We start from the raw sequence: 18,718 nt of genomic DNA on the forward strand, positions 1-18,718 counted from the left end.
TCACATTTGGCTTTTGGAAAGCAAATTTTGCTGAAATGGTTTTTGGGGGGCATGTCCCATTTAGGAAGCCTCTATGGTGCAAGGACAGCAAAAAAAAACCTCACATGGCATACTATTTTGGAAACTACACCCCTCAAGGAATGTAACAAGTGGTACAGTGAGCCTTAACACCCCACAGGTGTTTGACAACTTTTCGTTAAAGTTGGATGTGTAAATGAATTTTTTTTTCACTAAAATGCTGCTTTTCCCCAAAATTTTACATTTTACATGGGGTAATAGGAGAAAATGACCCCCAAAATTTGTCACCTCATTTGTTCTGAGTATGGAAATACCCCATGTGTGGAAATCAAGTGCTCTGCTGGCGCACTACAATGCTCAGAAGAGAAAGAGCGCCATTGAGCTTTCGGAGAGTGAATTTGTTTGGAATGAAATCAGGGGCCTTGTGCGTTTACAAAGCCCCCCATGGTGCCAGAACAGTGGACCCCCCACATGTTACCCCATTTTGGAAGCTACACCCCTGACAGAATTTAATAAGGGGTGCAGTGAGTATTTACACCCCACTGGCGTTTGACAGATCTTTGGAACAGTGGGCTGTGCAAATGAAAAATTAAACTTTTCATTTTCACGGACCACTGTTCCAAAAATCTGTCAGACACCTGTGGGGCGTAAATACTCACTGTACCACTTACATTACGTGAGGGATATAGCTTCCAAAATGGGGTCACATGTGGGTGTGAGGGTCCATTATTCTGGCACTATGGGGGCTTTGTAAACACACGTGGCCTTCAATTTCGGAAACATTCTCTTTCCAAAATCCAAATGGCGCTCCCTCTCTTCTGAGCATTGTTGTGCACCCGCAGAGCACTTTACATCCACATATGGGGTATTTTCTTACTCAGAAGAAATGGGGTTACAAATTTTGGGGGGCTTTTTTCCTATTTTCCCTTGTGAAAATGAAATATTTTGGGTAACACCAGCATTTTTCCATACAACTTTGAAGAATTTTCATTAAACACCTGTGGGGTGTTAAGGCATACTTAATTTTTTTTGCGTTTATGTCAGAACTACTGTAAAATCACCAATTAAGGCCTCAAATGTACATAGTGCGCTCTCACTCCCGAGCATCATTGTGCGTCCGCAGAGCATTTTATGCTCACATATGGGGTATTTCCGTACTCAGGAGAAATTGCGTTACAAATTTTGGGGGTCTTTTTTTTTCCTTTTACCTCTTGTGAAAATGAAAAGTATGGGGCAACACCAGCATGTTAGGGATAATGTTTTTATTTTTTTACACTAACAGGCTTGTGTAGACCCCAACTTTTCATTTTCATAAGGGGTAAAAGGAGGGGAAAAAAAATGTGTAGTGCAATTTCTCCCGAGTACGGAAATACCCTTTATGTGGGCGTAAACTGTTTCCTTGAAATACGACAGGGCTCTGAAGTGAGAGAGCGCCATGCGCATTTGAGGACTAAATTAGGGATTGCATAGGGGTGGACATAGGGGTATTCTACTCCAGTGATTCCCAAACAGGGTGCCTCCAGCTGTTGCTAAACTCCCAGCATGCATGGACAGTTCAGTGGCTGTCCAGATATGCTGGAAGTTGTTGTTTTGCAACAGCTGGAGGCTCCGTTTTGGAAACACTGCCGTACAATATGTTTTTCATTTTTATTGGGGGGGACAGTGTAAAGGGGTGTATATGTAGTGTTTTACCCTTTATTTTGTGTTAGTGTAGTGCAGTATAGTGTTTTTTTAGGGTACATTCGCACTGGCGGGTTACGGTGAGTATCCCGCTAGAAGTTTGCGCTGCAGCGAAAAATTTGCCGCAGCCCAAACTTGAAGCAGGAAACTTACTGTAAACCTGCCCATGTGAATGTACCCTGTACATTCACATGGGGGGGGGGGGGGCAAACCTCCAGCTGTTTCAAAACTACAGTTGTACTTTTGCAACAGCTGGAGGCACACTGGTTGGAAAACATTCAGTTAGGTTCTGTTACCTAACTCAGTATTTTTAAACCAGTGTGCCTCCAGCTGTTGCATAACTTAAACTCCCAACATGTGCTGATCGCCGAAGGGCATGCTGGGAGTTGTAGTTATGCAACAGCTGGAAGTACGCAACTACAACTCCCAGCATGCCAAGACAGCTGTTTGATGTTTGGGCATGCTGGGATTTGAAGCTTTGCAACATCTGGAGGTCTACAGTTTAGAGACCACTGCACAGTGATCTCCAAACTGTGGCCCTCCAGATGTTGCAAAACTACAAATCCAAGCATGCCCAGACAGCAAACAGCTGTGTGGGCATGCTGGGAGTTGTAGTTTTGCAAGATCTAGAGGGCCCTCCAGCTGTTGTAAAACTACAAATCCCAGCATGCCCACAAAGCAAACAGCTGTGTGGGCATGCTGGGAGTTGTAGTTTTGCAACATCTGGAGGGCTACAGCTCAGAGACCACTGTATCGTGATCTCAGACTGTAGCCCTCCAGATGTTGCTAGGCAACTCACCGGGTTCCGTAGGATCCAGGGAGCCGCATAGCCGTCCTCTTCTGCCGCCTGCTGCCACCACGATCACTGCCCCCTGCCACCACCGATGGGTAAGTGGACTTCGTCCCCGTTCCCCTTCGGTTTACCCGTTCTGTCCGGCCTATTGTGGGTGGGCAGAACGTGGAAACCGAAAGTTAATCCCCCCGCCCCCGATCTGCTATTGGTCGTCTCTTCTGGCGACCAATAGCAGGGATAGGAGGGGTGGCACCCCTGCCACCTCGCTCCTATCCCTTCAGGGGGATCGTGGGTGTCATGGACAACCGCGATCCCCCTTATATTCCGGGTCACCATAGACCCATATGACCAGAAATTGGCGCAAATCTAAAGTGTAAATTCACTTGCGATTTGCGCCTATCGCTGACATGGGGGGGTCGGATGACCCCCTGGGCATTTGCGCGGGGTGCCTACTGAGATTCCACATGACGTACGGGTATGTACTTGGTCCTTAAGAGGTTAAGTCCTCATCTTAGCTTTAGAGTTGTTTAAACTAAGAACATGCAATCTACTAAAAGGATTTTTACATTAATGTTGATCAACTAACCAGCAGAGCTGCAGCTCCAGCAAACACACAATGAAAAGGGCTGGAAGCAGCTAACTCTGTTCATATTTGTAATATGCATTGATTAAAAACATTGTATATTTTTGGGTGAAAAAATGCTGTCCCTGCAGTTATTGCCCGTGTTTCCCTGTGAGGAGTCCAAATACAGGAAGTAAGGACAGGTCAAGCAGGGCTTGTCAATCATCCTGATGTGTGAGCCAAAGGAGTGTCACAGAGCCTCACTGCACAGGGCCCTGCTTGTCCACCCACACTTCCTGTATTTGGACTCCTCACAGGGACACACAGACAATAGCTGTAGGGACAAAAATATACACATTTTTTTAACCAATGTATATTACAAATATACATACAGTGGGGCAAAAAAGTATTTAGTCAGCCACCAATTGTGCAAGTTCTCCCACTTCAAAAGATGAGAGAGGCCTGTAATTTTCATCATAGATATACCACAACTATGAGAGACAAAATGAGAAAAAAGAATCCATAAAATCCATAAAATCACATTGTCTGACTTTTAAAGAATTTATTTGCAAATTATGGTGGAAAATAAGTATTTGGTCACCAACAAACAAGCAAGATTTCTGGCTCTCACAGACCTGTAACTTCTTTAAGAGTCTCCTCTGTCCTCCACTCATTACCTGTGTAAATGGCACCTGTTTGAACTTGTTATCAGTATAAAAGACACCTGTCCACAACCTCAAACAGTCACACTCCAAACTCCACTATGGCCAAGACCAAAGAGCTCTCAAAGGACACCAGAAACAAAATTGTAGACCTGCACCATGCTGGGAAGACTGAATCTGCAATAGGCAAGCAGCTTGATGTGAAGAAATCAACTGTGGGAGCAATTATTATAGAATGGAAGACATAGAAGACCACTGATAATCTCCCTCGATCTGGGGCTCCACGAAAGATCTCACCCTGTGGTGTCAAAATTATCACAAGAATGGTGAGCAAAAATGCCAGAACCACACAGGGGGACCTAGTGAATGACCTGCTGAGAGCTGGGACCAAAGTAACAAAGGCTACCATCAGTAACACACTACGCTGCCAGGGACTCAAATCATGCAGTGCCAGACGAGTCCTCCTGCTTAAGCCAGTACATGTCCAGGCCCATCTGAAGTTTGCTAGAGGGCATTTGGATTATCCAGAAGAGGATTGGGAGAATGTCATATGGTCAGATGAAACCAAAGTAGAACTTTTTGGTGAAAACTCGTCATGTTTGGAGGAGAAAGAATGCTGAGTTGCATTCAAAGAACACCATACCTACTGTGATGCATGGGGGTGGAAACATCATGCTTTGGGGCAGTTTATCTGCTAAGGGACCAGGACGACTGGTCCGTGTAAAGGAAAGAATGAATGGGGCCAAGTATTGTGAGATTTTGAGTGAAAACCTCCTTCCATCAGCAAGGGCATTGACGATGAAAGGTGGCTGGGTCTTTCAGCCGGACAATGATCCCAAACACACCACCCGGACAACGAAGGAATTGCTTCGTAAGTAGCATTTCAAGGTCCTAGGGTGGCCTAGCCAGTCTCCAGATCTCAACCTTTGAAGGGAGTTGAAAGTCTGTGTTGCCCAGCACAGTAAGTGTGTGAAAAACTTGGGAAGACTTATAGAAAACGTTTGACCTCTGTCATTGCCAACAAAGGGTATATAACAAAGTATTGAGATGAACTTTTGTTATTGACCAAATACTTATTTTCCACCATAATTTGCTAATAAATTCTTTAAATATCAGACAGCGTGATTTTATGGATGTTTTTCTCATTATGTCTCTTATGGTTGAGGTATATCTGGTGAAAATTACAGGCTTCTCTTATCTTTTTAAGTTTGAGAACTTGCACATTTGGTGGCTGAATAAATACCTTTTTTTGCCCCACTGTATAATGGTATTATCTATATTATTTTAAAAGTTTTTGTTAACGACAGGTACACTTTAAGGCTGCGTCTCCACTTGGCATTTACTTGCACTGCAACTGCAGTTTTTGAACCAAAGGGGAAATATAAAGGAAAGACTAAGGCTAAGTTTCCATTTGGTTTTTTTCTGGCAGTTTTTGGAAAACTGCCACTGCAGTTTTTGAGCCAAAGTCAGAATCCATAAGAAGGGAGAAGTGTAAGTTCTTCCTTTATATGTCCTATTCCTTTTGAATACACTTCTGGCTTTGGCTCAAAAACTGCAGCGTCAGATCTCCAAAAACTGCCAGAAAAAAAAAAGAGGAAACTTAGCCTTATGCTTATCCTTTGTCATGAATCCACTTCTAGCTGTGGCTCAAAAACTGCATTGGGATTAAAAAAAAAAAAAAAAAAAAAAAAACTGCCAAGTGAAAACACAGCCCTAATGAAACCATCTGTTTCCAGCCCATTCATTGTGTATTTGTTGAAGCGGTGGCTCTGTCTAATGTGTCATGTACATAACATGTTGTGTGCACTGTGCAGCTGAATTTACGAGCAAAACTTCAAAACAAAATTGCGCTCAGAAATTCTGGAGTGTGAACCCAGCCTCGATCCCTAGAAAACCGCTTATAGTTTACTTCAGTTTTTTTTTTTAATATATCTAAAGTGCATAGGATTTTGAAGGAGTGCCTGGGTCTGGTATACGGGACTCACTGTACATGAGCCCCTAGTGGGAGAATATGCTACAACTAGTGAAGAAAGAAAAGTGCACAGGTCACGTAAAAAGTCAAATGTTGGAGTAACCAATTGATTAAATATGATATAGATATCCAATAAAATTATCATTTGGAAGTCAGTGATGGGGCATGCAAGTCACTTCTTGGTTTGTTTATAGACAGGGAGAATCAATCTCTTGTCACTGACCATTGTTAAATCCATCCATGTTCACATCTGTATATTGCTTTTTTGTAGTAAGTTGATTTCTTGTCCTTGGAGGAATTGTTCAGTTTCCTACTACTGGATGTCCTTGCATAGTGGTAAAGAATTGTCAGTAAGAACATTACACGTAAAGCCGGCTCATTTATATTGACACACTAAATGCAGGAGCTTTTATATCTTTGAGTCTTCTCCTGGGGATAAATTAGCTGGTGTAGTATGATTATACTGAATAGAAATTAATTATAAATGCACAGAAATCATCCTTGTCCCACATGATTAATATTTCCATCTTTTGTTAACAATCTAATTAATAGTATGTTATTTGTTACTAGCACATAAACTATGAGTATTAAATAGAGTTGAGAATTTTTAAGAAACTCGCTTCAGCAGGTTTGCCAAGGTTTGCCAAAAAGTTTTGTTCGAGTGAATAAGTTTGTACCAACTCTCGAACTCAGCAATAATCCTAAACACTGTTTAGAGCCATAACGCCCTGTATAGGTACCTAGGATGTATTCAAGTAGTTTTAATGGGGTACTAGTGGAATTTTTTTTTTTTTATTAACTGGTGTCAGAAAGCTGCTGTATGCTCCAGAGGAAGTTGTGTAGTTATTTTCTGTCTGACCACAGTGCTCCGTGCTGACACCTCTGTCAGGAACTGTCATGAGTAGGAAATGGCCCTCATTTATTAAAAGGGACAAGTTTTGACGTACAATGATAAAAACAAAAAACAAATGATGTCGCTATGGAAATTTCATGCCATTCATATTAAGTTGGAGCATTTATAAAAAACAACGACAACCAAATTTTAGAACTTTATCTACAAAGTAATAAATCTACATTACAAATAGGGAACATATTAACAAGCTAATATCCTAAAACATAATCCAGCAACTATAAAAAGGACAAGAAGTTAAGTCCGTGGTTAATTTGCTGTATGTGTGTTTTCTAACCATCTATTTCATTTACCATATTTATCGGCATATAACACGCATTGGCGTATAACACGCACCTTCATTTTCATAGGGAAATTTGAGAGAAAAAAAATAAATGTAAAATAAATGACTTTGAAGCTCTGAACTATATGCCTCATCATCCCCCCACCTTTTATTCCCCCAGCTCCTCAGTTTGGTCCCTGCCAGTGCTACAGCATCCCTTTCTTTTAGGAGCCCCTGTGCCACATTTACCTCCCCCACCTGTGTGCCTCCTTTCCCCTGTGATTCCCTCTACCTCATCATTCTCCCCTGCCTTATTATTCCCCCCTGATAGTTATCCGCCTGCTCATCATTTTCTCCCCCCCACTCATCATTTCACCCCTGCTGGTTATCCACCTCTGCTCATTATCTCGCCCCCTTGCTCATTATCTTCCCCCCCCCCCCCGCTTTTTATGTTTTTATACCCCATTACCTGGCCGTGCTCCGGCAGGCTCAGGTCAGGCGACGGGTCTTGCAAGTCTGTGCGGCAGGTATGTCGAGGACGAGTGACGTCTCCTGTCGGCTCCTCTGCATGGCGTCAGGGACGTCACTCCTCATTCCCTGCAGCTCCTGCTGGTCAGTGTGGCTGCAATGCCGACTGCTTGTTAAAGTTCAGCAGCCCGGCCGCAGACAGTTTAGAACAGCCGCCAGCGGAGGCTGCAGGGAATGGGGAGTGACGTCCCTGACGTCGTGCCGAGGAGCCAAAAGGAGAAATCACTCATCCTCAACATACCTGCCGCACAGCCTTGCAAGACCCGCCACCTGACCTGGGCCTGTCGGAGTGCGGCCAGGTAATGGATAAATAAAAAACATAAAATGCAGAACAGGGGAGAAATGTTTGCTCGCAGGAGCCGCCACTGGTCACTATTTTAAAGTGGCCGTGGCCAGGCTGTTGATCTTTAGCAAGCAGCCGGCACTGTGGCCACTTTGAATCAGTGACCAGAACATTGATTGGTGTATACCATGCAGGTAGGGGTTTTGCCATAAATTTAAGTTTTAAAAGTGTGTGTTATATGCCGATAAATACGGTAGTTGGAAAATTTTTACTTTATAATAAGAAGTTAATAAATATGTGATGTTTGTATGTGCGTTTGCAACAAGCCCTTTGGTAGAGTTTCTGGTTGTTTTGATGGGACATTTGGGGATTTCTGGTGCACCATGGCACATCAAGGTCGCAAATTGTTGCACTAAGTGTGCGCCCAAAACAAAGCATAACAACAAGTTGGATTCAGTTTACTAAATTAGGGCCAGCATGTTTTCTAACTTCACAAAAAACTGTTTTTCTGATAAATGTTTTCACTAACTAAATGTCACATATGGGCAGGGAAGGAGTGCTCGCTAAGCTCACCCGCGCCCCTGTCCCTGCCTACTTGCCTGCCTATCCTAAATGATAGGCCCGGAAACTGGTCGACAATCCCTTCCTAAATAAGTGAGGGGAGTCAAATGTCAACACAATAAAATACAATCCTGTCAGTTGTCAGGAGCAACATGGAAACAAGCAACTAACAAAGACAAACTAAACATACACACATAAAGTCAATGTCAGTCAAACCGAGTCTAGCCAGGAGTGGGTAGAGGTGCCAAATCGCTATAACAAAAGAGAAGTCAGATAGGAAGCCAGAAGTCAAGTTTCCGGGTATACAAGGAAATAAGGGAATGCTAGATAATCAGGTAATGACCAGTTTCACAGGCATCTTCCCAGTGTCTGATGCCTGGTAATATAGGGAGATGCACATGTGGTCAATCAGTAGCTAGCCACTCAGACAGCAGGGCGTAACCCGGCAACCTTGCAACAACACCTTGTCAGCACCTGTTAACCCTGCTGGTGCTGACACTATATGTATGTGCCTCTATAAAGTCAAGTCCTTGGGAAAAAGTGTTGGAACTTAACCAAGATTTTCAGCCATGCCTCTCTGCGTACCCTCTGCTATGCCCCTAACAACACCCTTACTGTTTCCAATACCACTAGAACATTTCCTCACTTGCAGGAGGAGGATTTTTATCTATCAGCCTCTTACTGGTGCAGTTGGGCTGTCTCATAGTCTCTAATAGCACCAGGTTGTGGTCAACCAGTTCTTTTGCTAATTTGTTGGGGTCTAAATAATGTTTAGACCATAAATTACCACTAGCTCCTTGGTTCTATCACAATCCACAATGACACCCTCTGAAGGTTTCTATCTCCAAGACCCATGTCACTCTTCAGCATACACCATCCTCAACGGCAGTGTAGGCCAGTCCTCTGTCCAGACTTTCAACAGGCCTCATCGTCACTCATGCTTGTTGATGATTATAAAATGTTGTTAATGGTGTTGGAGTGTGATTATAGTGTTACAGGGATTACCATAGCAGAAAAGCTATACAGGGGAAGTGCATTAGTTGTGCATTAACCCCTTAACGACGCAGGACGTATATTTATGTCCTGCGCCGGCTCCCGCGATATGAAGCGGGATCGCGCCGCGATCCCGCATCATATCGCGTGGGTCCCGGCGCTAATCAACGGCCGGGACCCGCAGCTAATACCACACATTGCCGATCGCGGCGATGTGCGGTATTAACCCTTTAGAAGCGGCGGTCAAAGCTGACCGCCGCTTCTAAAGTGAAACTGAAAGTATCCCGGCTGCTCAGTCGGGCTGTTTGGGACCGCCGCGGTGAAATCGCGGCGTCCCGAACAGCTGATCGGACACCGGGAGGGCTCTTACCTGCCTCCTCGGTGTCCGATCGACGAATGACTGCTCCGTGCCTGAGATCCAGGCAGGAGCAGTCAAGCGCCGATAATGCTGATCACAGGCGTGTTAATACACGCCTGTGATCAGGATGAGAGATCAGTGTGAGCAGTGTTATAGGTCCCTATGGGACCTATAACACTGCAAAAAAAAAGTTAAAAAAAAGTGTTAATAAAGGTCATTTAACCCCTTCCCTAATAAAAGTTTGAATCACCCCCCTTTTCCCATAAAAAAAAAAAAAACAGTGTAAAAAAAAATAAAAATAAACATATGTGGCACGCGGCGGCGTGCGTAAATGTCCGAACTATAAAAATATATCATTAATTAAGCCGTACGGTCAATGGCGTACGCGCAAAAAAATTCCAAAGTCCAAAAAAGCGTATTTTGGTAACTTTTTATAACATTAAAAAATGAATAAAAAGTGATCAAAAAGTCAGATCAAAACAAAAATCATACAAATAAAAACTTCAGATCACGGCGCAAAAAATGAGTCCTCATACCGCCCTGTACGTGGAAAAATAAAAAAGTTATAGGGGTCAGAAGATGACATTTTTAAACGTATAAATTTTCCTGCATGTAGTTATGATTTTTTCCAGAAGTGCGACAAAATCAAACCTATATAAGTAGGGTATCATTTTAACCGTATGGACCTACAGAATAATGATAAGGTGTAATTTTTACCGAAATATGCACTGCGTAGAAACGGAAGCCCCCATAAGTTACAAAATGGCGTTTTTTTTTCGATTTTGTCGCACAATGATTTTTTTTTCCGTTTTGCCGTGCATTTTTGGGTAAAATGACTAATGTCACTGCAAAGTAGAATTGGCGACGCAAAAAATAAGCCATAATATGGATTTTTAGGTGGAAAATTGAAAGGGTTATGATTTTTTAAAGGTAAGGAGGAAAAAACGAAAGTGCAAAAACGGAAAAACCCTGAGTCCTTAAGGGGTTAAAGGGGTACTCCGGTAGAAAACAATTTTTTTCTAATCAACTGATGCCAGAAAGTTAAACAGATTTGTAAATTACTTCTATTTAAAAATCTTAATCTATCCAGTACTTATCAGCTGCTGCATGCTGCAGAGGAAGTTCTTTTCTTTTTGAATTTCTTTTCTGTCTGACCACAGTGTTCTCTGCTGACACCTCTCTCCGTTTTAGGAACTGTCCAGAGTAGAGGCGTCAGCTGATGGAAGAAGCGTCGGCTGACACGAAACTAGTTGCCACCTGTGGTGTGCCCCTGCATCTGAGAGCAGCTGCTCTCACTCCCCGCTCCATGAATTCTTCTGCAGTATGTTACCATAAGAGGCAGATGACACAATTGAATCATACGGACTGGTACAATTTGCTGCACTGGCAATGCCTGATGGCTATTTTCTTTCTTTACTATTGTGTTACCTTTTTTACTGGACTAGCAGTATTTTGTAAAGATAAGCTTTTGGGATTCCTCCTTTTATCAAGTCAAAAGCATTTCTGAGTACAAAAGGCTACAATCCAAGGACCATTCATATACCATTATGCTGCTGACAAGACTAAGGGAAAGCAGATTAACCCCTTAAGGACCAAGCCCATTTTCACCTTAAGGACCAGGCCAATTTTATTTTAGCATTTTTGTTTTTATCTCCTCGCCTTCTAAAATCCGTAACTCTTTCATATTTCCATCTACAGACCCATATAAGGGCTTGTTTTTTGCGTGACCAATTGTTCTTTGTAATGAAACCTCTGATTTTACCATAAAATGTACCGCGAACCCAAAAAAAATATTTTTTAGGGAGGAAATTTTCATGAAAACCACAATTTTGCACATTTTGGAGGGTTTAGTTTTCACACTGTACAATTTAAGGTAAAAATGACATGTGTTCTTTATTCTGTGGGTCAATACGATTAAAATGATACCCATGGCTAGATACTTTTATATTTTTGTACCGCTTAAAAAAAATCTAAAACTTTTTGTACAAAATCAGTCATCTAAAATCTCCCTATTTTGACCACCTATAACTTTTTCATTTTTTTGTATATAGGGCGGTATGAGGGCTCATTTTTTGCGCCCTCATCTGAACTTTGTATTGATACCACATTTGCATATATAAAACTTTTATATCATTTTTATTAATTTTTTTTATAAAATGTGACAAAAAAGCATCATTTTTGGACTTTTTGTAAAAACGATTAAGTTTACGCCGTACACCGTACGGGATCATTAACATTATATTTTGATAGTTCAGACATTTACTCACGTGGTGATATCAAATATGTTTATTAAAAAAATTACTCTTTTTGGGGGTAAAATGGGAAAAACTGACAATTTTTTTTTGGGGGGAGGCGATTTTTCACTTTTTTTTTTACTTATTGTTTTTACATTTTTCAACTTTTTTTTTAACACTTTTTATATCCCCATAGGGGACTATCTATAGCAATCATTTGATTGCTAATACTGTTCAGTGCTATGCATAGGACATAGCACTGATCAGTATTATCGGTCATCTTCTGCTCTGGTCTGCTCGATCAGACCAGAGCAGAAGATGGCCGGAGCCAGGTGAGGGGACCTCCGGCCGCCATTACAGAAGATCGGATCGCAAAGGCAGCGCTGTGGGCAATCCGATCTACTATTTTAACATGCGCATTGCCGCAGATGCCGTGATCTGTACAGATCACGGCATCTGAGGGGATAATGGTTGACATCCGCGCAATCGCGGATGTCGGCCATTGCCGGCGGGTCCCCGGCTGCTGAAAGCAGCCAGAACCTGCCGTGTATGACGCAAATACCGCTCCGATGCTTGTGGTCATACACTGGACGTAAATGTACGGGAACTACCGCCAAACCAGGATGTACATTTACGTCCGTGGTTGTTAAGGGGTTAACTATCTAATCTTCCCTTGCGTCTTTATGCAGTCTTTAATTATAATGCTTGAAAAAAGTCAATGGAGTGGACCATGGAGCACTCTGACATATATGGTCCAAAGTGACTGAACCCTTTTAAGCCCAAGATGTGGCAGCAGCCCCCGTAGAATGAGCCCTAATAAACTCTGGGGGCTCAGAGTCCTGGGCCTCATAGGCTGTCTTCATACAGTCAGTTATCCACCTAGATCTTGTAGGTTTAGAAACAGTTTTGCCTCTGCAACTCCCCTGACAAGAGACAAAAAGGTTCTTATCCTTGTGTAAGGGCTTGGTACGTTTGATGTTAAGTTCTAGACACCTTACTTTGTCATGACTACTATAGTCCACTTCTCCATCCTCAGAGGTGGGAGTATACCTCGGGAGGCAAATTACTTGGCTAGTGTTTGAAAAGATGGGACACTTTGGAAGAAAAGATGGTAAAAATCTTATCAGTACTTTGTCAGGATGAAAAGATAGGTATGGCTTTATTGCTGCTAGGACCTCCAATTCTCCTACTCTTTTGGCAGTAGTAATTGCCAACAAGAAGGCTACCTTCATGGATGCATATTTTAGGGGAACCTCTTCTAGAGGTTCAAATGGATGTTCACATACTTGATTTATAACCAAGGTTAGGTCCCAAGGGGTTACAGATTGAACCACTCTTGGTCTTAATCTGTCTAAGGCTTTAAGGAAGTCTTTCACTTATAATACTTGATGTAACTTAGTCTGAAAACAGGCTGATAATGCAGACACTTGAACTATAGTATTAGGAGAAAAAGCCTTATCAAAACCATCCTGTAAAAATTCAAGTATTTGTGGAATAGATGGAGAAGTGGGATCTAAATTTCTAAATGTTCTTGATTCTAGCATGTTTTCTGTGTAGAGACACTCCTAGAGTGTGCTAGTGTATTTACCCCCCGATCAGAAAACTCCTTGAATCTTAATACGGGCTTACCAACTTCCAGGCTGTTAGGTGGAAAGTTTTTAGGCTGTGGCAAAACTGGGTTCCCTGAGAGACAAGGTCTGGTCGCAGGGCCAACTCCCAATAGATTCCCTGAGATATCATCATCAGAACAGAAAACCACAACCTCTTCGGCCAAAATGGAATGATCGCTATTACCATGGCCTGATCTTGCTTGATCTTGGTAAGACCCTCGGAATCATCAAGGTTGGTGGGAACACATAGGCTAGCCTGAATGTCCAAGGAATGGACATTACGTCTATCATAAACGGGTGGTCTGTCTCGTAAAGAGAGAAAAACTTGTTTAGTTTTGTAGTTAGTCTGGTTGCCATCAGATCTATCTCTGGAAGTCCCCACAAATCTTCAATTTGCTGAAAAACCTCCTGGGATAGAGACCATTCCACCGGAATAGACACATTCCGACTGAGGCGGGCTGCAAGGATGTTCAAGGATCCTCTGATGTGAAGAGCTGACAACCTGGTTGTCTTCTGCTCAGCCCAAGATAATATTCTCCTACTTCTACAAGTAGGATTGAGGACCTTGTGCCTCCTTGTTTATATAAAACATGGAGGCCATGTTGTCTGTCTTGATTCTGACTGCTTTCCCTACCAGGAAGGGTTTGAAGTATTTTAGTGTGTAGTAAATGGCTCTTAACTCTTTCACATTTGAAGATAGTTGATTTTCTTCTATCATCCAGAATGCTGAGGTGGTCTGGAGCCCTAGATGAGCACTCCACCCTGATCCTGAGGAGTCTGTCGTGAGTGTCATCCAGATAGGTTCTTCCAAGGATACACCGTCTTTGAGGTTTATCCACTACTGAAGGGATTTCCTGGTAGCGAGAGAAAGTCTGTGTACTGCTTCCAGATCCTAGGAAGTTCTGTTCCACTTTCTGAGAAACTCCAACTGTAGAGGCCGTAAGCGCCATAGCACCCAAGACACGGCATCCGCCGAGGAGGAGAGAAGACCAAGATACCTCATTAGAGTTCTCAGGGTTACTTCGCGAGGAGATTTCAGATAACGACCTTCCAACTGGATGCAAGCTTTCCTCTGAGCAGATGGGCAAATGTTCATGGACTGGGAATTGATTACAAAACCAAGGAATTGTTTGGTTGTGGCTGGAACTAGGTCTGATTTTCTTGATTGACGATCCAGCCTAGATATTTTAGTAGGGAAAGAACAGTCTGAAGATGCTCCTGGAACATTACTTGTGTACTGGCTATAATCTGCCAGTTGTCTAGGTAAGGAATCATTTTTATCCCCTGTAACCTGAGGACGGACACCACCACAGATACCACTTTGGTAAAAACAAACGGGGCTGTGGTTATTCCAAAGGGGAGCACTTTGAATTGAAAATGTTGAGGAACCCCCTGAATATGAACCGCAATTCTCAAGTATTTTCTGTGCACGGGAAGGATGGGAATATGGAAATACGCATCCTTCAGGTCTAAGGAGGCCATATAGTCTCCTTGAGACAGGAGAGGCTTGACCGATTTTATTGTTTCCATGTGAAATGTCTTTTTCACTATATATATCGGTTTAATTTTCCTGAGGGCTTTGTGCACTAGAAATACTGGAGAATATACTCCTGTTTTTACTTGGGACGGTGGCACTGGTTCTATGGCGGCGAGTGGCAGAAGGTCTAGTATAGATTTTTACAGTAGAACTTTCTCTGTAGCCTGAAGGTTTGATGACATTGTAAACCTGTCTTGGTGAGGAAATGGAAAAGAGAGAGCGTACCCGTCTTTTATAAGTTTGAGGACCCATGGGTCTTTTATTATTTGCTCCCACATCAGAAAAAATTAAGAAAGGTGAACGCCTACTGGAATATCTTTACCGTCAAAATTCAAGCTTTTTATTTGGCTTGGGATTCCTTGGATCTCCACCACCTCCTAGATGTTCCACCACCGTGAAGCCTAGTAAAGCCTCTAGAGGGTCCAGGTCTTTGAGGTGATTTAGACCTGTAATTAGTGAACTTGCGATGGGCTCTAGGAGCCTGCAATGATTTCCCTTTCTTGTCAGGCAGATCTGACATAAGATTATCTAATTCTGCACCAAACAATCTACCTGGTGAATTTTTTTTATTACATAAATGGTATTTAGAAGGATTGTCCCCAGACCAGGGACACAACCAAAGGGCCCTGCGACCCGCTTTTGACAATGCCATAGTTTTTGCAGCAAATCTTATTTGTTGGTTGGCCAAGCTAAATTAAAGTGGTATTCCGGGCCAAAACTTTTTTTTATATATCAACTGGCTCCGGAAAGTTAAACAGATTTGTAAATGACTTCTATAAAAAAAATCTTAATCCTTCCAATAGTTATTAGCTTCTGAAGTTGAGTTGTTGTTTTCTGTCTAACTGCTCTCTGATGACTCACGTCCCGGGAGCTGTGCAGTTCCTATGGGGATATTCTCCCATCATGCACAGCTCCCGGGACGTGACATCATCATTGAGCAGTTCGACAGAAAACTTCAGAAGCTAATAACTATTGGAAGGATTAAGATTTTTTAATAGAAATAATTTACAAATCTGTTTAACTTTCCGGAGCCAGTTGATATATATAAAAAAAGGTTTTGCCTTTAATACCCCTTTAACATGTTTAAAAGTGGCCAGAATATCATCTCTCTGGATCCCACTGTCTATGTCTTCTTGAATTTTATTTAGCCATTTCCTAAGGGAACAGACTAGTTCCTGGGAAGCGATAGAGACCGCGTTCTGGCTAGCTGCAGCAGTATAAGTTCTTTTAAAGGAGACTTCAATTCTACGGTCCATGGGGTCCTTGAGACTTGAACCGTCCTCGGCAGGAATGAGTTCTTTTAGACAGCTTGGCTATTGCTACATCAACCTTTGGAGTGATCAACCAGCCCTTGGACTGTGACTCTTTCAAAGGAAACATTAATTTGAACCTTTTAGAAACCACAGGAGCTTTCTCTGGTTTCATCCATTCTGTCAGGATAAGTGAATTAACCAAGCTGTCCACCTTAAAGGCCCTTGGCCCTCTAGATGATGAAGAAGCTTCTTCTTCATCTAAAGGGTGGTCCTCGGTCTGCACTAACTTAATAAGTTTGTGTGTCTTCTCAGCGGGAAAATAAATTTTCCCTGAAGTCAGGGCTTCATCATCTGATATGCTCTCAGAAGCTAAAGTAGCTTTGTCTTCCAAAAAGGTAATGTCCTCGTCCATAGGGGAGATTGGTGGACTAGTACAATATCTAGTTCTCTTCTTAGGCTGTGAAGCCAAAGTATCTTTTAAACTATTAATGGATCCCTCCACAAAATCCTTTACACAGATTAAGCATCTCTTATAGTGGGTTCTTCGGACTCCAAGAGACAGGGACGGAAGGATTGACATGTAAAGTATTGTCAGTCATCAGGAAGAGGGATGTGACACTCCCTACATGCTAGGTGTTTGCATTTTTGAGTGGACTTAGTAGCAGACTCTCTACCTCCTGAGTCCCTTGATGACATCTAAAAAATATATACAATGTATAATCAGCATAGTGTAGGAATAGAAGGGAGGGTAGGTGGGTAGAAAAAAGAACATAATATCTTTAAGCAGAAGTAAAGTTCATTAATCACAATCACTTTAAATGCAGCAATCAGAAGATTGGAGCAGGCTCAAAGAGACGTGTCTGTAGGCTGCAGGAGCTTGTCCTGGAACACCCCTTCAGTAATAACATAGAAATTTGGAACACATGGCTAGGCTGGCTTACACCCAGCTAGCCTACCAATAGGAAGGATACCATAGAGATGAGCTCTGCCTCCTTCCAGAGTGTCACAGCATCCCACGTGACTAATATGCAGAGAGATTGCAGACGCAGGTCCGGACTCACAGGACACCTGAATAGCGTGCCCACTTCGGAGGTAACGCCGGCACCTCCCCAGAGTAAAACACACATTCTTCATATAGATGGTATAACTCTGTCCTGCACACAGGACTGAAAAAAAACTCAGTGACCGGGGGTGATAGAGGGTTTATATGCTATCAAGGAGGGGTGCTAATACTAATTTTTAATTAAAAATTCCACAGTCCTGCAAGTACACAGGGGACCAAGTTAACCCATTATTGTGCTGCTGAAAGATGCTAGGGAAATAATATTGATCATATTTGTGTTTTATTTACATTGAAATGCTTTTATCCTCTTCAGTGCTAGCTTTATTTCTCGATTCCGCAAGCTGTATATAAGAGGGTTTAGCATAGGAATAACCAATGTATAAACTATAGAAACAATTTTGTCTTGTTCTAAGGAATATTTAGAACTTGGCCTCATATACATGAAGATAACTGTGCTGTAGAATAGAATTACACAGGTGAAGTGAGAGGCACAAGTGGAAAAGGCTTTATGTCTCCCTTTGGAAGAGTTACCTCTAAATACAGCTTGTAAAATGGCAATATAAGAAGTGACAATGACAATAATGGAAGATAAAGTGACAGAAGATGCAAAAATAAACAGAATGAATTCATTTATAATGGTGTCAGAACAGGACAGCTCCAGCAGAGGTGGAATATCACAAAAGAAATGGTGAATGTAATGAGAACCGCAGAATGAAAGACGAAAAGTAGAACACGTCTGTATTAAAGAGTGAAGAAAGCCGCCCACATAGGATCCACTTATCAACTGAACACACTTCATCCTGGTCATGATCTTCAGGTAAAGGAGAGGATTACATATGGCTACATAGCGATCAAAGGCCATGACTGCAAGTGAAAAACTTTCACTACTCCCAAGGGCATTAAAGAAATACATTTGGCATGCACACCCAATATACGATATTCTTTTCTCCACTGTAACTAAATCAGCCAACATTTTAGGTGTGATGCCTGAAGAATACCAAAGGTCAATAAATGCCAGGTTACAAAGGAAAATATACATCGGTGTGTGCAGATGAGTATCTGCCACTATAAGCAGCATGATTCCCAGGTTCCCTGAAACAGTGATTAGATACATAGACAGGAAGACTGGAAAGAAGAAAATCTGAAGCTTTCCTTGATCACCAAATCCTAGAAAGTGAAAAGCTTTTTCTGATGATGCATTATACACTCCATGACCTGTAAAACAGATTAAACCACATAACAAACTCTAATGTCCTCTTATAGGAAAAACGTCAAAGAACAGCCAGGGGCATACAGATTTCATGTGTATGCCAGAATCAGGGGTTGGCTTACACCCACAATCTACCATGAAAAACTGGTACATGATGGTGGTATTAAGGAGGTATTGGAAGGTTTATAGAATCGAGTTCTCTCCATACCTGGCGGCTGCTGGCTCTTTT

At 42.3% G+C, this 18,718-nt stretch overlaps 2 protein-coding genes across 2 annotated transcripts in view; both read right to left on the reverse strand.

Moving 5' to 3' along the window:
- The window catches only part of LOC130367409 (olfactory receptor 1019-like), a 33,551-nt gene extending 19,175 nt beyond the window's left edge, over positions 1 to 14,376 (reverse strand). Inside the window, exons 1-2 of the mRNA XM_056569828.1 lie at positions 14,107 to 14,376; positions 13,446 to 13,682 (exon numbers count right to left, since the gene is read on the reverse strand). Coding sequence (XP_056425803.1) covers positions 13,446 to 13,682; positions 14,107 to 14,376 — 507 coding nt within the window. The remainder of the gene's footprint in view (positions 1 to 13,445; positions 13,683 to 14,106) is intronic.
- Positions 14,377 to 15,287: 911 nt separating this feature from the next.
- LOC130367410 (olfactory receptor 1019-like) lies at positions 15,288 to 18,642 on the reverse strand. The gene is made up of 4 exons (XM_056569829.1): positions 18,612 to 18,642; positions 17,580 to 18,494; positions 16,293 to 16,334; positions 15,288 to 15,409 (listed from the first exon to the last, which is right to left on the reverse strand). Exons 1-4 carry the CDS (start codon positions 18,640 to 18,642, stop codon positions 15,288 to 15,290), a joined length of 1,110 nt encoding a protein of 369 aa, XP_056425804.1.
- Positions 18,643 to 18,718: the final 76 nt, after the last annotated feature.

The sequence above is a fragment of the Hyla sarda genome, chromosome 4 (assembly GCF_029499605.1).
Source record: "Hyla sarda isolate aHylSar1 chromosome 4, aHylSar1.hap1, whole genome shotgun sequence".
Lineage (NCBI taxonomy): Eukaryota > Metazoa > Chordata > Amphibia > Anura > Hylidae > Hyla > Hyla sarda.